We start from the raw sequence: 20,904 nt of genomic DNA on the forward strand, positions 1-20,904 counted from the left end.
CAGCCAACCTAGCCATTCAAATTAACACTGCCTACTGGTCCCAGGATTAAAATACATTAGGTTGAATATAAAATAAGTTATACTGCAGGGACGCCTGGGTGGCTCAAGTGGGTTAAGCCACTGCCTTCGGCTTGGGTCATGATCGCAGGGTCCTGGGATCAAGTTCCGCATGGGCTCCTTGCTCAGCAGGGAGCCTGCTTCTCTCTCTGCCTCTGCCTGCCTCTCTGCCTGCTTGTGTGCTCTCTCTCTCTCTCTCCTTCTCTCTGACAAATAAATTAAATATTTAAAAAAATAAAATAAGTTATACTGCAGATGAGTAAACATTTCACTCAAAATAGAAATTATTAACCACAGTTCTGCTATAGGATTTGTGTGTAAACTTTTGGCCTTATGACAAAAATATGTTTGGAGAGGACTTGTGAAGATTTCCAGGTCTATTAGAACAGTCTTCTGGAACTGAAGAAATGTATTTAAGCTTTATATAAGATTTATAATTTAAACCGTAAATACTTAAAAGGGAACAAATCTATCTCTGGTGTTTTTAGACGAGTCATCAGGAAAAGAGAAATACCTCATCTTGATACTAATCTTCATACTATGATTATTTTGATTGAGCAAATTATTAGGCATAATATTTATTAAATTTTATTGAATGAATGAATAATTTGAACTTTTTGAAGAAAACTATAGAAACAGATTTGCAAATATAGGGAAATTTGCACATTACACATTTTTGTAAGCAGTTTGCATTTATATCATCTACACAAGTTGATTAATTTGATCTTCAGTGTAGATTCTGACAAGAGCTAGGCTGTTAGTTCATAATATGGTATCCCACCATGATTTTAAGTACTTAAAATCAGGATGGCAGCAACCATCGTTGAGAAGCATGGATTTCAAAGTTAATTAGACCTAAATTCAAGTCCTCATTCTGTCACTTCCAGGATGTGTGACACGGGGCTAATGATTTTTTTTCCTCTCAGAGCTTCTGTTTCCTGATCTATAAAATGGAAATGATCATCATATAAGTTAGGATGCTTTTGAATGCAAGAAACAAAATACCTGAGAGTAGCTTAAACTATGCAGTTTTTAATCTCACATAAGAAGTAGTCTGAAGATAGGAGGTTTTAGGATGAATAATATAAGCAGTTCAGTGATGTCAGCGTTCTGGGGCCACTTTTCTCCATCCATCTTGAACCGATGAGTGCCCAGTTCCAAACATCACGTCCTAAAATGGAGCAAAGTGCCTCTCCCCTACTCTCCCCTCCACTCCCTTCCTCTCCCTCTCTATCCTTCTCTCTCTCTCCCCGTACCTTCCTCTCTCTCTGCTGAGAGTAACATGTGCCCCAGAAGCCCCTAGCAGACCTTCCCTCGGGTCCCTGTAACCAGTAGTGGGTCATATGCCCATTCCTAAACTACTTTCTAGCAGAGGAGAAAGACTAGACCCAAGCATTTAGCTTCACTGGATAACCTGATCCAAGTCAGGATTGTGTGAGGGAGAAGAGGGTTTTAGCCGTTGAGTGGGCAATCAGTGGTGTCTAATGTAATTATTCTCACACAATAAGGTTGCCTTGAGAATTATATGAGAACTATTGAGGTCAAAGCGTGTAGAAAGTATAGAATTAATGTTAGTATCCCCAAGAACTGAAACTGTTGGGTAATAAAATCTAATTCAATAAATATATTTTGAGGGACGCCTGGGAGGCTCAGTGGGTTAAGCCTCTGCCTTCAGCTCCGGGTCATGATCCCAGGGTCCTGGGATCGAGCCCCGAATTGGATTCTCTGCTCAGCAGGGAGCCTGCTTCCCCCCCCACTCTCTCTCTCTGCCTGCCTCTCTGCCTGCTTGTGATCTCTGTCAAATAAATAAATAAAATCTTTAAAAAATAAATATATTTTGAGTTTTTATAAAATATACCTAGATTAAAAGTAATTTGTCATTTCTAGTTAACTTACGTGTATAAAGCAAGTAAAACATAAACATAGTTGTTCAAAAGAGGATATCTAAACTATAACAAAGCTTTGAAAGTGTAAATAGGAGTCTTTTCTTTAAAAAAAGTAAATCTGTACATATAAAAGTATAGATAAGTATAGAATTAAGAGAAAGTGATTTTTCCTGATATCAATGATTTATTTCAATCAAAAGAACATGTGGAGGGTCACCTGGGTGGTTCAGTCGGTTAAGCCTTTGCCTTCGGCTCAGGTCATGATCCCAGGGTCCTGGGATCGAGCCCTGCGTCGGGCTCCCTGCTCAAGGGGAAGCCTTCTTCTCCCTCTCCCACTCCCCTTGCTTGTGTTCCCTCTTTCGCTGTATCTCTCTCTGTCAAATAAATAAATAAAATCCCCAAAGAACATGTGATGATATGTAGTTAATTTGGATGTACTAGTAAAGTCACATAATTTAGCCAAAAGAGGTTTTGTCTTTGAGGTCTAGATGATCACGCATTGAGCGTCTCAGGTGCAGGTATTTTATCTTCTTCACTGTAGGTGAGCAATACTTGTTTCTTGAGTACATGCATGAACGAAAGAATAATGACACATCTCTGTATCTCTGGTCTGGCCACCCTAAACATTTCATTTCAGCAAACAGAATTTGAGAACCAGTCAGTGCCAGGCCCCGTGCTAGGTGCAGAGACACAGAGCTGAAGACATAGTCTCTTCCCTCTAGAAGCTCACAGGTGAGCGAGGAGTAGGGTCAGAGCTATGACAGAGGTAGGTACAAAGTGCTGTAGGAGCAATCATTCTGCTGTGGAACCTGGGGGCAGGGAGTGCATCACAAAGGAAGTGGTACTTGAGCTTGGCCTGAAAGTTGGGTACACATCCTCTAGCTAGGAGAATGGGGTAAGATCATTCTGGGTAGTCCGTCAGATGCACGGAGGTGAGATCAAACCCGGTGCTTATGTTACCAATAATAGTCACAGCTTAAGAAGTGAAATCCAAGGTTTAAGTCATTAGAGGAGAAGTCCGTGCCACATATGTGAGTTGTGATATTAATGTTTAATGAGTATATCTATAGCTTCAAACTTTTCCATTATACTTTATAAACTTGATTCTTTAACAAATGTATCAAAAATATGACATCATTTGTTATTTTTCTGATAGATGATGACTTATGAGTGGTATTTACCCAAGATGGCGAAGCATTTACCAGGTGTCAACTTTCCTGGAGACCGGTGGAATCCTGTGGAAGGAGTATTACCTAGTGGAATGGTCACATTTAATCTTTATCATTTTCTTGAAATAAATAAACAGTAAGCATTCTTTTCATATAATAGCTTTTCTAAAATCTTAAGCTTTTCTAAAATTGTTTATGTAGCAGCTGTGCCTCATCCAAAAGACCAATTTTCTACTCCTATTTTCCTGTCACCGGTGAGATTAGCTTTGTAATTAAATTGAATATATGTGCATAAATGAGGCCAGGCAGAAATAAATGTTATTGTTCTGGGTAAAGGAAAAATAAAGACAGATTAACAAGAATAGCAAATAAGATCTTAGTACAATTCAGAGAAATTGGAGATGTGCCTGTCTACTTGAAATCATTGCAGGTGGATTGCAAGCAATTATAGCTTCCCCCGATCAACACTGTGGCCCCCTTTTAAGTGTAAAGCAAATGTTTTCCAGGAATAATCACAATATAAAAATAGCCTAAGGAGTTTTTTTTTTTTTTTTTAATAAAGGATAAGGCATTTTTGTAAATAAGAAAAACACCTACAGTTATGCTGGCTGAGATAACATATGAGAATTGTGAATTCTATACTTAAGAATATAAAATTATTCATAGTTAAGGTCGAGAATGAATAACTCCTTCAGTGGTACAGTGTTGAACATTTTTCCTAGCCACAAAGTGCTTGGGATTGTCCGGGGTGTGAAGAAAACTTATTGGGTAGTTTCTGTTCTCTTACCAAGGGAACTTGAAAAATTCTCTCTAAATTCCCAAGTTAAATTATCCCTTACTAAGAATATGATATGTGATGTTCAGAGCCTGAGTTTACTGTGGCTCATGAAGCAGTAAGTAATTGGTATCAATGTGTTATTAGAGTAACATTTAATTGTTCTATTTTGGAATGAAATACCAAGAGCCATTAACATCCATAAAGAGGAATTTTGGGGGGATGAATTTTATTTAATGTGACCCCACAAACTTTTATTGAATCTGCTATGTTCCAGCTCATGTTAGGCCTTGGCAGTAAAGTGAGATGAGTTCCAGATTCAGAGAGACCACAGTCTAGTTGCATCTATATACATGGGTATGCGTGTAACTGTCTGTAATATAATGGGATACGCTCTACACCGGCCAGGCTTTGTGTTTACTGAATGGGTGGTTTAACGGGGAGATGGATGAAGAAGCAATTAATTCTGCCTGGTGGCATTCCTTCTTCATTTACTTAATAAGCACTGAGTGGCCAAGATGCCCCAACAACTGTACAAGCTACGGACGCTTGGGCACGGCTCCTGCTCTTGCGGTCTTTCAGGGAGGGTTTCGGGCCATGCATGACGTCTGAAGCAGATAAATTACACTGTCATCTGGGAAGCATGGTAGTGTTGGTATGGACAAAATGTTAGGGACTTAAAGACAAGCTAGGAGTTTGCCAAGCAGGCGGGAGAAAGCTGATTCAAGGGAAGTGCTTGTGTGAAGTCCTGGAAAGGGCTGGCTGAGCTCTAGGGAAACTGGGGGTGGCCCAGGAAGTGTGGAGCACAGGGCTTAGATGGCTTGGTGAAGGGATGAGTGTGGAGGGAAGGGGGGGGTGTCCAGGTGGTCAAGGGTGTTATTCCATAGCCATGGATGAGGCCTGGCCTCGTTATGGAAATTCTGTATGCTCCTTGGAAACTCTAAAAAATACAGACAGGTAAGTGTAAAGAATAGTAACCTCTGTCTTTAAGACAGATGTCATAGTCTTAACATCTTGGTAAACTTTTTGGAATTCGATTCAGTTTTACCATCAATTATGTGCTCACACAAACACTTACCATTCTCACACAGTCATACTGTACTAGCTAGGATCATATTTAGTTGCCTGTTCAGTTTCTTTTCACCTGGTATCATGTCAGACACATTTCCCCATGTACTCTGAAAAATGCCTTTATTACTGTCATTTCTTGACTGTTTAATATTCTTATATAGATGCACAATGACTTAACAAATATTCTGTTTTTGGACACTTTTGTTGTTTCTGGGCTTTGGCTATTACAATATAACATGGTGATGAACTTTCTGGGCCATCAATTTTTGTTAATATTTTTGACTAACCAGGGCCTCATGATTAATGTTGCTGATTGGTAACAGTTTTAAAATAAAATTTTTACTTTAAAGAGTAGCATTGTTCATTATAGAATAAGAAATTATTTTTTAGGGGTGCCTGGATGGCTCAGTTGGCTGGGCAGCTGCCTTCGGCTCAAGTCATGATCCTGGAGTCCCGGGATCAGGTTCCGCAGCAGGCTCCCAGCTCCACGGGGCGTCTGCTTCTTCCCTCTGACCTTCTCCTCTCTCATGCTCTCTCTCAGTGTCTCTCTCTCTCAAATAAATGAATAAAATCTTTAAGAAAAGAAAATTGTTTTTTAAACTAGAAAAAATGGTTCTATCACTCAGAAATACAAATAAAAATACATATTTTCTACAAAGTTGAAAGCATAATGCAGAAGAATCCTTTTTTTAATAAATATCATAAAACCATTTTTAATGCTTTTTACACACTCTGAATATTTTTAGTAGGTACATGTACTATATTTTAATAATAGAGGAATGGAACTATTAGTAGATATTTAACATGGCCTAATTTATAACTATGGTAAAATTATAGACTATTTTAAATGACTGTGTGTATAGTTTTTCTTTGGAGGGGGTGAAAGTTTGAATTTTTAGGATATTCTCAGAAGTGAAATTACTAAGTCAGAGGACGTGAACAATTGAGAGGCACTTGATAGAGACTTTTTCCCCTAAGCATTGAGCCATCAGTATCATATGAAAGCTCTCTAAATGGGTACTTTTTACAAGGAAGGAAGCTAATAGTAACACTTACTATTTTATTTTATTTTAACATGCAATAAAATTCTATCCTTTTTTTTTTTTTTTTGATGTAGAGTTCTATGAATTTCAACACGTGTGTACACTTGTGTAAACTCCCACAACAATCAGGATACAGAACAGAGCCATGACCTCAGAAATTCCCTTGTGCTGCTCCTGTGTGGTCACACTGTCCCCAAGGCCTTCACCCCCACCACCATTGGCCTGTTCTCCATTGCTGTCATTATACCTTTTCCAGAATGTCATGTAATGGATTCACAAAGTATGTAACCTTTGAATGCTGGCGTATCACACTTAGCACAATGCCTTTGACATCCATCCAAGTTGTGTGTACCTATAGTCTGTTCCTTGTCATTGCTGAGTAGTGTTCCACTGTAGAAGTATACCACAGTGCCTTTATCCATTCACTTGTTGAAAGGCATTTGGGCTGTTTGCACTTTGGGGATAGAGCTGCTATAAACATTCATGGACAGGTTTGTGTGTGAATGTGGATGGGATTATTGGATTGTTTCTCTAACTATTGAGTTTTAAGAGTTCTTTATGTATTCTAGGTATAAATCCTTTGTCAAATAATATGATTCATATAGTTTGTACCTTGACTTTTTATTTTCTTCGAGGTGTCTTTTGCAGATAAAAGTTTTTTATTTCAAAGAAATCCAATTATCATTTTTTTCTTTTGCAGATTATACTTTTCTCTTTTTTTGGATCATGGTTTTTGGTGTCGCATCTAAGAACTCGTTGCCCAATGCTAGGTCACAAAGATTTTTCTCATGTTTTCTTCTAGGAGTTTAATAGTTTTATTTTACATTTCAGATCAATGATCTACTTTGAGTTACTTTTCATAAGGGGGGGCAAGGATTGAGACAGGGTTCTTGGGGGTTTTATATTGTTACTTCTTTTTGGCATATAAATGTCAGATTGTCCTCATATTAGCTGAAAATGCCATTGAATGGTATTTACATCTTCTCTGTTTTTACAAAAAAAGAATTCTTCTGGGGTTTTTTTGTTTGTTTTAATTTGATTAGTGTTGTCATAGTATATTTTTTTATCCTTTTGTTTTTAACCACCTATATCATATTTGAAGTGGGGTTCTTGTAGATAGCATTTATTCAGGTCTTGTTTTATTTATCCATTCTGACAATGTCTATCATTTCATTGGGGCATTTAGACCATTTGCTTTTAGTGCAAATATTGATATATTTAGATGTCTGTCTACTATTTTATGATTTGCTCTCAGTTCTCTCTGGTTTTTAGTCCACTGCTTCCCCTTTCCTGCCTTATTTTTGGAAAATTTGATTTTTTTAGTACTCTATTTTAAATTATTTTTTGAGATTTTTAGTGTGTCTTTTGGTAGATTTTTTTTTTTTAGCAGTTGATCTTGGGAATCACGGTATATGTACTGAACGCTTCACAGTCTACTCAGGATTAATATTTTGCTACTTCAAGTGGAATATAGAAAATTTACTGCCATTTAATTCCCTTTAACCTCCCCACTTTTGGTTGTGTTGTCATGTATCTTATATCAGACCCGTGATAATTTTTGTTTTCAACTGTCATATGTACATTTTCAAATTTAAGAGAAAAAATAGTCCAAGATATTTATGCAGATATTTACCAGATATGTTGCCTTTCTTTTGATTCTGATTGTCCAGTTGCCCTTTTATATCATCTCTCTTTCATCAGAAGATATTCCTGTAGCATTTCTTTTAGGACAAGATGGTTAGCAGTGAATTCTCTTAGTTTTCCTTTATCTGAAAATGTCTTTACTTCTTCCTCATTTTTGAAGAATTCTGGATATGAAGTTCTGAGTTGTTAGTGGGGGTTTTTTGGTTCCTCCCCTCCCCTCACCAGCACTTCAGAAATATTATTTTGCATTCTTTTGACCTACATGGTTTCTATTTGGGAAATCCACAGTCATTCAAATTGTTGTTCTCTGTGCAATGTGTTGTTTTTCTCTGGCTGCTTTGAAGATTATTTGTCTTCAGTTTTTAGCAGTTTGATTATGGTCTATTGGCATGGATTTGAGTCTAATCTGTTTGGGGTTCACTGAGCCTCTTAAATCTGTAAGAGGGTGTCTTTCACAAAATTTGAGAGTTTTTTAGACATTCTTTCTTTACTTTTTATGCTTTACATTTTTTCTCTTCTCCATCTGGGATTCTGATGACATGAACATCAGACCACAGATACCTGAGACTGTACATTTTTTTTTTTTAGTTTTATTGCACTTGGTTTAAATTGTATTATTTCTCTTGATCTGTCTTCAAGTGCCCTACCTGCCAGTTCTCACTTTCTCTCTCTTTTTCTCTCTCTTTCTTATCTTCTCTCTCTCTCTCTCTCTCCAGACAACATTAAGCCCATCTGGTGAATTTTTAATTTACATCATTGTACTTTTCAGGTCTGTAATTTCCATTTGGTTCCATTTTATATCTTCTATTTCTTTGTTGAGATATTCTGTTTTTCCATTCATTTCAAGAGTACTTGCCTTTACTTGTTGGTGCATGCTTATAACAGGTGTTTTAAAGGCTTTGTCTGACGATTCTAATACCTGTGTCATCTTGGAAATGACATCTATTGATTGCATTTTCCAATGTGAGTTGAGATTTTCCTGGTTCTTCGTATGCTAAATAATTTTGGGTTGTATTCTCAACATTTTGAATATTTGGGCCTTATTTAAATCCTAAAGAGAATGTTGATTTTGTTTGTTTAGCAGCAGGTAAATCTCAGGCTGCAAGTTCTGACCTGCCTTCTGAGCCCTATAGTTCCAGTGTTGGTCCTGTTTTCAATGCATTTGGAGGGCTATCTAAATCAGTCCCTGTGTGTGCTGCCCATTACCCAGTCTGGGACCTGGGTGGCCATCTGTCCAGTGGCTCATTTCTCAAAGTCTGTTAACAGTCAGATCCACACATACTGAGCTCAGAGATAAGCCAGAAGTTCATACACAACTTTATGGGATTGCTGTCTTGACCTCCCTCCTTTCTGTCTTCACCCTGGCCCTTCCCCCACCTTGGAGCCTTCTTTCCAGTTCTCTGGTCAGAAAACTGGGGCTTTAATTTCCCTCTTCTGCCACATACTTTCTGTGACTATCTATGTCTGGGACCAGGCTGCCAGAGGACACAGGGAGGTAAAGAGCAGTAAGGGTTTGCTCCCAGCTCTTGCAACCACAGCTCCTCTGATTAGAGAGACATGTTCCTTTCCCTCTAAATTTTGGGAACCAGAAGGGGAAAGATGGTGAACTCACCACAAGTTTGGTGGAACTTAGAATTCTGGTGTCTCCAAGTCCTCCAATTCCACACATTCTGTCCACGAAGTCTAGTCCACAGTGAGAGAGACAGGGGAGAGTGTGCTTACTCCATCTTCCCCAGAACCAGAACTCTTCTCATGTTCGAACACTGTATTTTGTATCAGTTACCTCATTTAATCTTAAATAGCTCTGCAAGGGTTATACCCATTTCACAGATGAGGAGACTAGACACAGGTAGTGAAGTAATGTTCTCCAAATCATAGGGGTCATAAATGGTGGGGAAAAGCCTTAAAATCTATGCCAAAAGTATCTCATTTCAAAGTTCATGAAGTTTTTCCACTTTCAAGTACTTTCTTCTAATATGCTCCCCCGCCCCTCACTATAGTTAGTAATAGCTACTCAGGCTTTCACCATGAATTGGAATAGAGCTATTCAGTTATAGTGAGTTTGAACCGAGCTTATTTAAACCATTTCTATTCCTGATTTTTGCAGGATTCAAAGCTCCTCATACTTTATTCAGTTTAACTAATTTTATTCAGCAAATATTGTGAATTAGCTAAGCATTATGCTATGTGTGACTCAGAGTTAATTTAGAGCTAGAGAGCCTATCCTCAGGTGCTTCTGGGCTACTCAGGGAGATTTGTGAATGCAAACAATAAGTACAATACAGTAATAATAAAAAGGACAAAAAATAAAGGGCAGTGGGAATTGAGGAAGGAGACATCTAAGTAGGGAAATAAATGCAGCTGTATATTTCCACCTGTAAAATGGAAAAAAAAAAGTGTCAAAGTGTCTGTATACTGTGAGACAGGACCACAGAAATGGACACTAACAATGTTTGTCCCCACGTGATTTCTTACAATGTTATGAACAGATCAGTTTTATCGTTTTTGTGTGTTAACTTACCCCCAGCTCCCCCAGACAGCTTTTTTACACTAATGTAAATTCTAAACAGCCCATATGGGAAAAATTTAAATAAGCCAGAATGTTTACACATGGTTTTAACAACGGTTTAAGGAGTCAAAAATGACCCTTCGTAAATTATATTTATTAACATTTAGAACTTTGAGTTAAAATATATATATTTTTTTCTGTTTTCAATAGGAAAAAAACATTTGTTTGCATAGGAATTCATGAAGGTGACCCAACCTGGAAAAAGAACTATTCATTGTGGCCTTGGGGCTCTTGTGACAAATTAGTTCCTTCAGAGATTGTATTCAACCCTGAGGAGTGGATTAAACTTACAAGAAATATCTATAACTGGACTGAAGAATATGGAAGGTATGAATGGCAGCTGTGTTTTTTCATCAGATCATAGCAGTTTTGTGTGCTTAAAAAACCTACTAAATATTGAGATGCCCATGCATATTTTTTTATTTTTTTAAATTAGTTCTTAATATTGTTATTTGCTGCCTGTGCGAATCCTAATAGAGAACATGCATTTCTTGTCCTCGTGTTTAAAGAACAGTAGGGAGATTGGAGGGCAAGGGGGGCTGTGGTTGAGGGGGCTCCCCGACAGTTTGGGGCACAGCATCTTCCACTTCCAGCTCTCCTGACGCCATATTGTCATCCTCTGTCTCGCACTCTCAAAATGGAAGACATCCATTTTGAGGAGTAGAGCTTTGCAAGATACTCTGTGTCTCGTAAGAATTTGCACAATGCATGAACTTACCCTATTTGTTCTTTAGGAACGGCATATAACTTCTCTCTGGGGGAGACTGGCCCTTGATGAGTAACTTGTTCTTCACAGTTGTTCATTATTAGCCTCGTTATGTTTTTTGGGGGATGATCAGTCTTCCTATAAGCATCTCTACAGAGCTGACTCTCTCTCATGGAAATTGGGTCACCATCGATAGGAATGTGCCTCCCTTGCATATTTTTAAGTTATGAATTATTTAAAGATTTGATAACTATTGCTTATAATTCAGGAACAGGCAAGATGATATGAAAAATGCTACAAAGGGGTTTTGGATCCATTTATGAGCAATCAGACCACATTGCACCAACTGGAGATGGATAAGTAGGTCTCTATCAAAGCACTCAGTGACCATCATGAGGAAAAGTTAGAAAATAATCTATTCTGGGGCACCTGGCTGGCTCAGTCATTGGGGTGTATGACTCTTGATCCCAAGGTTGTGAATTTGAGCCCCATGTTGGATATGGAACTCACTTTAAAAAAAAAAGAAAGAAAGAATATAACCTTTTCTGCAAACAGCTGGCCAAAGTACAAGTACCCAACACCACTTGTTATGTCCATTCCATCAAAAAAGACACATAATAAGAAACTTTAATTAAGAGAAAGAAAAATTCAGCAGATGGTTTAGCAAGTGTCCAGTGAGCAGCATCCTGGCTCCAGCAATGATGGTAGCAAAGCCAGGAGTCCCTTCTCTCAGGCTTATCGCCCTGCTTCTCAGCTCTTTGGTTCTTGGCTGCGTCCGTAGAGCAACCCAGGCCTTGCCCCATCCCTGTTGCCCAGCTAGCACTTCTTAAGGAACAGCTGGCTCTTCCATGCCTCCAGCCTCTTCCCACTAATCCTTAGTCCGCTCCCATGGGGCTCTGGGGCTCATTATGCAGATTAAGAACACATTTACCAAACTTTCAAATTCCTAGCGATTAGACTTTTCTAGGAGAAGTTATTTCCATCTCTATCAGTACTTCAAGATCCAATCTATTTTATTTGCCGTGAGATTATAAAACAAGGATTACATGTCCGCAGCAATAAATGTAGCCAGCAGAAAAATGTCACTGTTTTCTTGTAACTGCAGGTTTGATCCATCTTCTTGGGAATCTGTGGCCAACGAAGAGATGTGGCAAGCAAGGTGACTAGCCCACACCTACATGTTTGCAGTCTGTTTGGGATTCAGTGGTGATAACAAAATAGCATTTGTGAGCATTTTGTTTGAGGGATGGTGCTGATCGCTCTACGTTCATAATCTCATTTTGCCCTCATAACAACCTATAAAGAGGTTGCTATTATCCCCATTTTACAAAAGGACAAACTGGAGGTTTTACAAAACAGAAGTTACTTGTCCAGAGCCAAATCGCTACATGTGATAGAGTCTAGAACTCGCCTCTGCCTGACTCAGGAACTCTGGGCTGCTCCGAGGCTCTCCTGCCTCAACTAAACCAAAGTGTAATTCATTGAGGGGAAGTTGATAAGGCCCTGAATCCATGGGTAATATGCTAATTATTTAAGCACTGACCCAGTACTTCTAGAGGCCAGACACCATGCCGCGTTTGGAAGCTACACCTATGAATACAACACGGTTCCGACCCTCTAGGAGCTCACAGTCCAATGGAGCAGACGGACTTGTTGAGTGCTGATATGCTGTTGTTCCTTCACGGAGCCCTTCACAGGGACGTTCTGGATGCCGCTGGTTCCAGTCGTTATTTTAAATATTCAGAATACCAGGGCGCCTAGGTGGTGCCGTCGATTAGGCATCTGACTCATGGTTTCAGCTGGTGTGGCGATCTCAGGGTGGTGGGATCGAGTCCCAGGTGGGGTTCCACCCTCAGTAGGGAATCTGGCTCTCTCCCTTTCCCTCTGCCCCTTCCCACCACTATCTCTCTCTCAGATAAGTAAATCTTTTAAGAAATAAATAAAATACTCAAGATATCTAACACTCACAGACTTTGGCCTAAATACAATATTAAAGTCCTCGGGTGCCTGGGTGGCTCAGTGGTTAAGCCTTGCCTTTGGCTCAGGTCATGGTCTCAGGGTTCTGGGATGGAGCCCTGCATCGGACTCCCTGCTCAGCGGGGAGCCTGCTTCCTTTCCTCTCTCTCTCTGCCTGCCTCTTTGCCTGCTTGTGATCTCTGTCTGTCAAATAAATAAATAAAATCTTTTTTTAAAAGAATTTTTAAAAATATATTAAAAAAAATAAAGTCCTCAGTGGCATACCGACAGGGATATCAAGTACATGGGAAGCATTCCTTCAGCAAAGGAAGGGGGCCCTGTCTGAACCAGAGACTGTGCTTTGCACTGAGGATTGAGTTATGATATAAAGGATTTACATAAGTTTAAAGAGGTTTTTTTTTAAAAAGTCAAGAAATGGAGCTTCAAAATAGCAATTACAAAAACAGCCATACTGCGGTTTAGGCAGCAGTGTTTTTGGAAAAAGTCGAAAGACAGTTTGCAAGTGATCAGCCTAGTTATAGGGACAAACACTTGCTTTGAAGAACTGATCAAAGATATACCGTATGTTTGCACAATGCTTCACTATGACTGAAAGTAGGAAAGCTGGGGAGGAAATCACATAAAAGAAGAAAGCAGGTCATGATCCAGGCAGGTATTGACTTAATGGGTTTGCCAAAGACAGTTTGGATGAGACACATGGTCCGAGAGTCTGACTGCCTTTGAAGAACGAATCACACATGGCATGAGCCATTGCGATGGGCACTGCAGGGCTGTGCTGAGGAACTCAGTGCCCCTGTGCCCCTCTTCCCAGCTGCTCTCCTGTGACAGTGATGTACATCTGGTGGAGAACCGATGTATAATCGTGATGAAGAATTTAAGCTTTTTCCTCAAAGCTTTGGCAAGCATTGTGAATGCCACGTGTTGGCAGCTGGGAAAGAAGTTGTTGTTGTTGGTTCTGAGTAAACGTCTGTGACTATGAGAGAGGAAAAAGTATTCAGTAAAGGGTTTTGTATATTCTCTATCAGTGGGAAGTCAGACAGATGTAGCTTTAAATGTGAAACTTGACAACATGGTTTTAATGAAGGTTCCTCTCCCTCCCCAAACCCTGACTCCCAGGATGAAAACACCGTTCTTCATCTTTAACCTGGCAGAAACTGCGAACATACCTTCAAGTGTGAAGGCTCAACTCTACACCCACGCGTATAACGTATGTTACACTTTTATATCCCTAAATATGTTTGGTGGGAAGGTGGTGGTGATTGGATGGAGAGTTTTTAGTAAAGTTTTTACTTTGTCATGTCTAGTTTTATTTGATTTGTAAAGCAGTATAAATGGAAAACTACTCGTGTATCACAAATAATGTCTAAAGTAAATGGTGCAGTTGGCCGATGATACCCCATCCCCAACGATGTCCGTGTCTTTATCTCCACAACCTGTGAAAAGATGGACGGGCTTACATGACCGAGGGGACTTTATACATGTGATTAAGGGTCTTGTGGTGGGAAGATGATCCTGGATCGTCCATGTGGACATAGTGTAATCACATGGCCCTTCTAAGAAGGAGGTGAGAAAGTCTGAGGCAGAGAAGGAGAGGTGATAATACAGGCGGAGGGCGGACGGAAAGATTCGAAGGCACCGGGTGGCTGGCCTGGAAGGTGGAGGAAGGGGCCACAAGTCAGGGAGGGCAGGTAGCCTTTGGAAACTACCAAGCGCAAAGAAATAGATTCTAGAGCTTCTAGAAAGAACACAGCCCTGCTGGTTTTGGAGAAAAAATAAAAACAACCACAACTTGATTTTACATATTTTAACTGCCAGAAGTGGAAGATAATACACACGTGTTGTTTCAAGCCACTGTGTTGGTGGTGATTTGTTACATCAGCAACAGGAAACACATAGGAAGCGATTGGAACAGGACCCAGCCTCCACCAGACAAGTTCTGACAGGTGGCCCTCCATGCAAGCGTCCTGCCCCTCACGGCACTTGAAGCAATAGGTTTGTGGCTGGTTGGGACTTCGTGAGAAAGATAAAGGGTCTTGGAGACTGGCTCTGAGCTGGGACTGTGGCCCCAGGAGGCCAAACTAGCCATCGAGGGTGGGGGTCCTTGCTGGTGGGGAACATGAGGACAGAACTTGCTGTTCCCCAGTCTTAACGAGTCCCTGCTTTTCTGCGATTCATAGCCCTGGGCTCTTGGGACGCCTTCAGAGACTGTCTCGGAGCCTGCTGTCTAGCAAACAGATGTCCTGGCAAGGGCCAGTGAGACCCAAGCCCTGGAGCCATGTGTGTGAGCAGCCGAGGTGTCTGTGCTACCTCCAGGCTGCTGTGAGGCTGCCCACCCAGCACCAGTTTGGTGCTCGGTCCAAATCGCACAGTATCCCGTCAGCATGACTCGTTTGACTCCTAAATGTTGTGATCATGGGCTCATTGTTTATTTGTGTCCTCATTTACTCACAGAGCTTTTCTCGATTGCCTAGCCTGTACCCAGTATTGTGGCAAAGATAACCAAGCATTGTCCCTGCTACCCAAGAGGTAGCAGCCTACAGAGGGAGACAAAAGATAGAGTCCTCAGTTACATTCAGTCTTGCAAGGGACACACAGGATTTACAGAGGAGCTGTGGGGACAGCAAGCTGTACATGCATCCCCTGTCCTGGAGAGGGGTGGTGAGGAAGGGAGGGGAGCCTTCGGAGGAGACGTCCCTGGAGTGTCACCTTGAAAAGGTCAGAAGGAGCTGGCCAGACACACGGCGGGTCAGAGTAGTGAGAGGGTGGGTGAGGGAGGACAGTCCACAGGGACAGAGGCAGAACCCTCCGAGGCACCACTCAGGGACAGCAAGGGATGGATTACAGGAGACGATAAGCTGGAGTTCCATCTGGCAATAGCAAGGTCCAGGTTCAAGGCCAGCTCGACCGTTAATTGCCAACTGTAAGCTCACCTTTACAGGCCTCGATTTCTTCTAAAAATAGAAGTGGGCTTTAAGCTTTATCAATTATCTCACGTGTCCTTCTCATGTCATATCTTGTTCATCTCTAATACTCTGTGATTGTATGAAAAACAAGCAGTATTTAGTGAGGAGAAATCTGAGACTTACTGTTATTTCATATTCTTATCATTGACCCATCCCATGGTCAGTGGCTAGGCCATTACTGAAGCTAATTCACAGATATGTTGTCCCTTTGGGCCTGTAAATTTTACTCTTTTCAGTGGACACAAATCGGTGGGTCTTTTCTGTGTGTATGTCTCCAGATGTGTGACCTTGTTTGCAAGCCAAATAAGGTCAAATACGTGATGGGTCCACACAAATCCACCTCCTGGCACTGGTGGTTCAAGAATATTCTTACTAGGTGTAGGACATTTTTGTTGTTTTTTATAGTATTCCACTCAATAGCTTATACAGAACTTTAAGTTTGGGGGACCTAAAGTTCAGGAATAGTGGGGAAGCAGGGAATAGCCTTGTTATCTTTAGGAATACATTTGATAAATGGGTGTCCCCAGTAAATAGAATAGAGTGCCAAAACAAATGTCACAGTAACCCATAGAAGAGGAAATATAATTCCACGGGATGAGAAGTGACCAGCTTCTTCAGATACAGCACATGTGGCTTCATGCACCACCCGAAATAAGTCGATGGTGTGTCAGTAACAGTGTTCTAGAAACGGGCAGTGTGCTTGTTCCATAGCTAGAGAATACGTAATGGGGAACACACGACTGGGCCTCTTGTTCTCTTGAGCCACTGGAACAGTGCTCACTGAAGGGCTGGCCTCTGTTTCGAACTCCAGAACCTTGGTAGGACTTTGAGCACTTGGGAAGGTAAAGAACCTGCACAGTTCTGAGCTTGTGCTTTGTGCCTGGCAGCATGCCGTGTGCTTCACACGCGTCCCTCCCTCTTCGAAGGGACGGTTGGGAAGAGAAGCAATGGTAGAGTCAACAGACCATGAGGAAAGGTAGAGAAACACTGGATATCTGACCAAGAGAATGGAAGAGTGGGAGGCTAGCTTCATAGCTGTGATGTCCATGCAAGCTCAAGGTGACTGTTTCCTTTGGAGGGAAAGAAGCGAAGGGGGAAACTGCTTTAAAAGCCAGCTTAAAGACTAAAGCTTATTAAATACCAAAATGACACATCGAACATGAATTCTGAGATTTTTTCCTGTGGATGCGATTTAAAAGTAGGTTAGGTAGGGATGCATTTATCTGCCCTGGAGTGGAAGTTGGGGCAATAGCTAGTATATTGGGTCCCTTTCCACTGAATGACATGATGGATACAGTTCTAACGGTAGAAGCCCCTGTCCCTGGAGAAAGCATCATTCCTTGTTCCTTGTTCTATGTGTTCACCGCATCTGTGGCCGACTTCGTATCCTGCAAGATCCAGCTCCAACTTGCCAATCTTCCAGAAGGCTGTGGAATTTCCAAATAAGCAAGTCTAGTATTCCAATGCGCAGATTTGGATCTACTTTATTTGTTAAATTTTAATGTTTCTCCCTGGAAAACTCAATATCAAAGGCTCAAATTCTGTCCAAATTCCTATGATCTCTGATGTTGCAAAACAAAATTCCTGATTTCTGTGGGCAAAATTTTAACTGTCGAAATTGTAATTATAGGATGCCCTGAAGATTTTTGGTATCTCGCTCTAAGGATGTCTCTTAAATTCTCCTACGCCCAGCCTATTCAATGATGGATTTGTTGGAGCTGGTTTATTGTTGCCATTGTTACTACTGTTCTTTCTAACGAGAGAGAAATTTATGTGAAAAGGAGGGTCAAAATTTAAATTCCTTCCAGTTCTATTTCTATGCAGTTTTCTAACGAAAGCTATTTTTTTTTTCCTCCAACAGCTAAATTTAGAGTTTCAACCTTTCTGTCTGTTGAGTAAATAGCTTTCCATGAATTAGAGCTAAATCCCTTTCCCAGAACATCTTTCTGGAGGAAGAGCATTTTGTCCAGACACAGTGTGTCTTGGGTTCCCTCTGCAACATCCGAAAAACCCCAGAAGCAGTTTCAGATGAAGCACATTTGCCTCCTGCCACCGTAATAATTACAGTCACATTCTTGCATTTTCTGCATGGCCTGGCAATGATTCGATTTTTTTACTATAGGCTGCTTGGATTTTTCCTCTTGTATGATTAATTCCTCTGTGTTTTGAAAAAAAGTCAAGGGATAACAATGGCATACCAACATCTTTGCTGTTTTTCAGCTTTATAAGGAGATCGTCTCTTTACAAAAGGAACACCCAGTGAATTGGCACAAAAACTATGCCATCGCCTGTGAGCGGATGTTACGTCTTCAGGAAAGAGGTGTAGACCCCGAAGTCTTGTTATCGGAAACCATCAGACACTTCCGTCTCTACACCCAGAAAGCGCGGAATGATCCACAGCTGCCTGATCTTTTCGTTGTTCTAAAGCACCTAAGAAAAGAACTGCAAAGTCTGAGAAATAGGAAAAATGTCTAAGGCAGCAAGATGTGAAAAATCTGCTCATCGTTCAGCTTCCAGAATTCCAAAGTCCAAAAGTTTTTCCTCTAAGAGAAAAAACTAAAAAAATTTTTTAAAAATTCAAGACAGTCATCTCCCAGATCTGGTACAGCAGTCCTGTTGAGTGGGGTGTTTGAATGATTGTGATGTGCTATGTATGCAAATTCTGTGTACCCCGTGTCAATTAGCATTTCAGTGAGAATCTTCCTGAAAACCTTCCTACTTCCTCAGTCTCTCACCTAATGACTTTGCTTGATTAGATGCTAGAAGAGAATGGGCTATTTTCACTTACTTTAAATACCGATTGTGAGTCTTTTATTGGGATCAGTGTTGAAGATTAAATTCATAAAATGGTAATACCAGACCAAAGACACATTTTTTGTTTCCCAAAAGCGATTTTTTTTTTAAAAGAGCTAACGTTGCTCTGCTTCAAGTTAAAAATCCTTTTTTTTTCCCCCCTGAGTAGCTATGGTTGTTACATAATCTCACACTTCAAGCTAAACACCAACCCAGTGAACATTCTGAAAAAAGTTGGGGGTTTTATTGTCTTTGACAGTTCTCTGAAATGATTAAAAAATAAAGCTAATTTGTTTGCTTTCTTTCAGTTGCATAAAGTGGCAAATAAAAAGGATTTTGTATTTCCTTAGTTAATTTTATATTTATGTTTTCCTTCTGTTTGGGCTCGTAAATCCGGGCCCAATAATTAGTAGGCTCCTGCTGCCAAAATGCAAAAAAAAAAAAAAAAAAGAGGAGAAAAAAGGCGGGGATTGGGGGGGGGCAGGGGGATGGGGAAGTGGTTCAATAAATTCATTTCTGCTACAAGCATCTTTTATACATATTACTTAAAGAGAACATAGTAAGAAATGCAAATAATAGTTCTTTATTTTATTATGACAGTTAATTAATAGCAACCTGTTTTAATGAATAAAGTCACTCCGAGTCCTTCAGCATTTCCTAAGTAGAGGCCAGAATCTGTAGGGATTCTTTTCCCCCCAATTGTATAGCTCCTAGACTCCAAGCGCTATATAGGCCCCTGTATAGAAATGCTCACTAATGAAGAGGGAGGGCTAGAAGCTTGTCTGCATTCAAAGATCACTGGTGAGTCATTCAGCAAGAAAAGGCCCCTTACCAGGAATAGTCACAGTTCCGTGGCATTGTACTAGCAAAAGGGTCTGATCAAAGGTCTCCCGTGGAGCTTGCATGGTTCCCTTTCATACTACGACCATAATTAAAACCACTAATTCTCTTTTAAAATGCTGCAGGATGCCATGTAGGCATCTGTCTGGAGTGTCCTTTGTGATGTCATAAGCTGTTAAGGACCAGTGCCGAGGGCTTTTGAGTGAAATGCCAGTCATGAAGGTGCTTCAAGACAAGGGTGCCTCTCAAAGCTTGACAGGGCCTTGACTGCACAATTCGAGCTGAATTTGCCCCTTGTCAGCTGCCAGTAAATAAATCTCAAAGGGGGAAAAGCTGAAGTTTCATTACCTGATCCATGGGGCTTTGTTGGTTTTGGCATCACACGGGGGAAGCTCTTGCCCCTCCATTCTCTGGATTTGAAGATGTCCATTGGAGCCTGCAGTGCCTGGACAGGGTTCAGAGCGGAACCTTTTGAAGAGTGTCAATAGTTGTAACAGTTCAGCTGTTAGGAAGACAAATAAATGGAGGAGCTCATTAATCCGCTTTTGGCTCTCAGTGCCTTTTGCCCTTTTATCACAGCCTTATTAGGCTCCTACTCATCTTGAACCAGAAAAAAAATGAATTGGAGTTGTTGAGTACTAATTGGCAAAGACTTTTCATCATGGGCCAAGAACTTTCACTGACTTGAAAGTAACTTCTCCACAGGGAAGGACCAAAAACCTGGTTTACCTTAAAACAAAAACCTGTTGGATGCGACGTGGTGGAAAAATGGATGGAAGCCCTGAGAAATCGTCTAAGTTTATCCGTTTGAAAGAAATCGTGTGCGATTCGGATTTCCACTTTTCTTCAAGAGGAAAAGTACGATCAAATTCAAATGAACTTTCCCCGTCCAGGCGTTGTTTTTCTCGGTTCAGGAAAGAGATGGTGGGCACCGGTGAGGCAAGGGAGTATCTGGAGATCCGTGGGCATCTGTCCACATGTGGCGTCGGAAGGACCTCACGGAAAGCAACATTGCCTGTTGGTGGCCTTAAGAATGGCAAATGGCGGCCTCTTTCTGAGGATATCTGCCTAGTACCTCTGTGTCTTCGCGGAGGCGCTCCGCATGTCTGTCTGGATGGACGTCCGGTTCCGACTGTGGTCACATGGTGCACAGATTGTTCTGCCCGGTATTTTGTGTGGCAGTGGCTTTGGACCAGTCTCTCTTGAAGAAAGCAATGATATCTATATGATGGCCCAAAGTAGATAGGGTCTTAATTATTTGAATTGCTAAAAACCCTCAGTACCTGCAAAAAACAGCAAGCTGAGCTGAGACTTGGGCACGTCGGGCTTGTTCCCAGATCAACTCTTCTGAAGCATTCTCTCCCTTCTCTTGTGCGCGGTTAAACAAGTTGCTTTCTTTTTCTTGCTCTTC

General features: G+C 40.8%; 1 protein-coding gene across 3 annotated transcripts in view; it reads left to right on the forward strand.

Annotated features, from left to right (window-relative positions):
• Positions 1 to 19,007, forward strand: part of TMEM260 (transmembrane protein 260) — a 69,416-nt gene extending 50,409 nt beyond the window's left edge. For all 3 annotated transcript variants that reach the window (XM_047736646.1, XM_047736645.1, XM_047736644.1), the window contains 5 exons: positions 3,100 to 3,248; positions 10,365 to 10,541; positions 12,026 to 12,079; positions 14,014 to 14,104; positions 18,081 to 19,007. In XM_047736646.1, coding sequence (XP_047592602.1) covers positions 3,100 to 3,248; positions 10,365 to 10,541; positions 12,026 to 12,079; positions 14,014 to 14,104; positions 18,081 to 18,335 — 726 coding nt within the window. In that variant the 3' untranslated portion in view covers positions 18,336 to 19,007. The remainder of the gene's footprint in view (positions 1 to 3,099; positions 3,249 to 10,364; positions 10,542 to 12,025; positions 12,080 to 14,013; positions 14,105 to 18,080) is intronic.
• The last annotated feature ends 1,897 nt before the right edge of the window (positions 19,008 to 20,904 follow it).

Source organism: Lutra lutra, chromosome 7, assembly GCF_902655055.1.
Source record: "Lutra lutra chromosome 7, mLutLut1.2, whole genome shotgun sequence".
Lineage (NCBI taxonomy): Eukaryota > Metazoa > Chordata > Mammalia > Carnivora > Mustelidae > Lutra > Lutra lutra.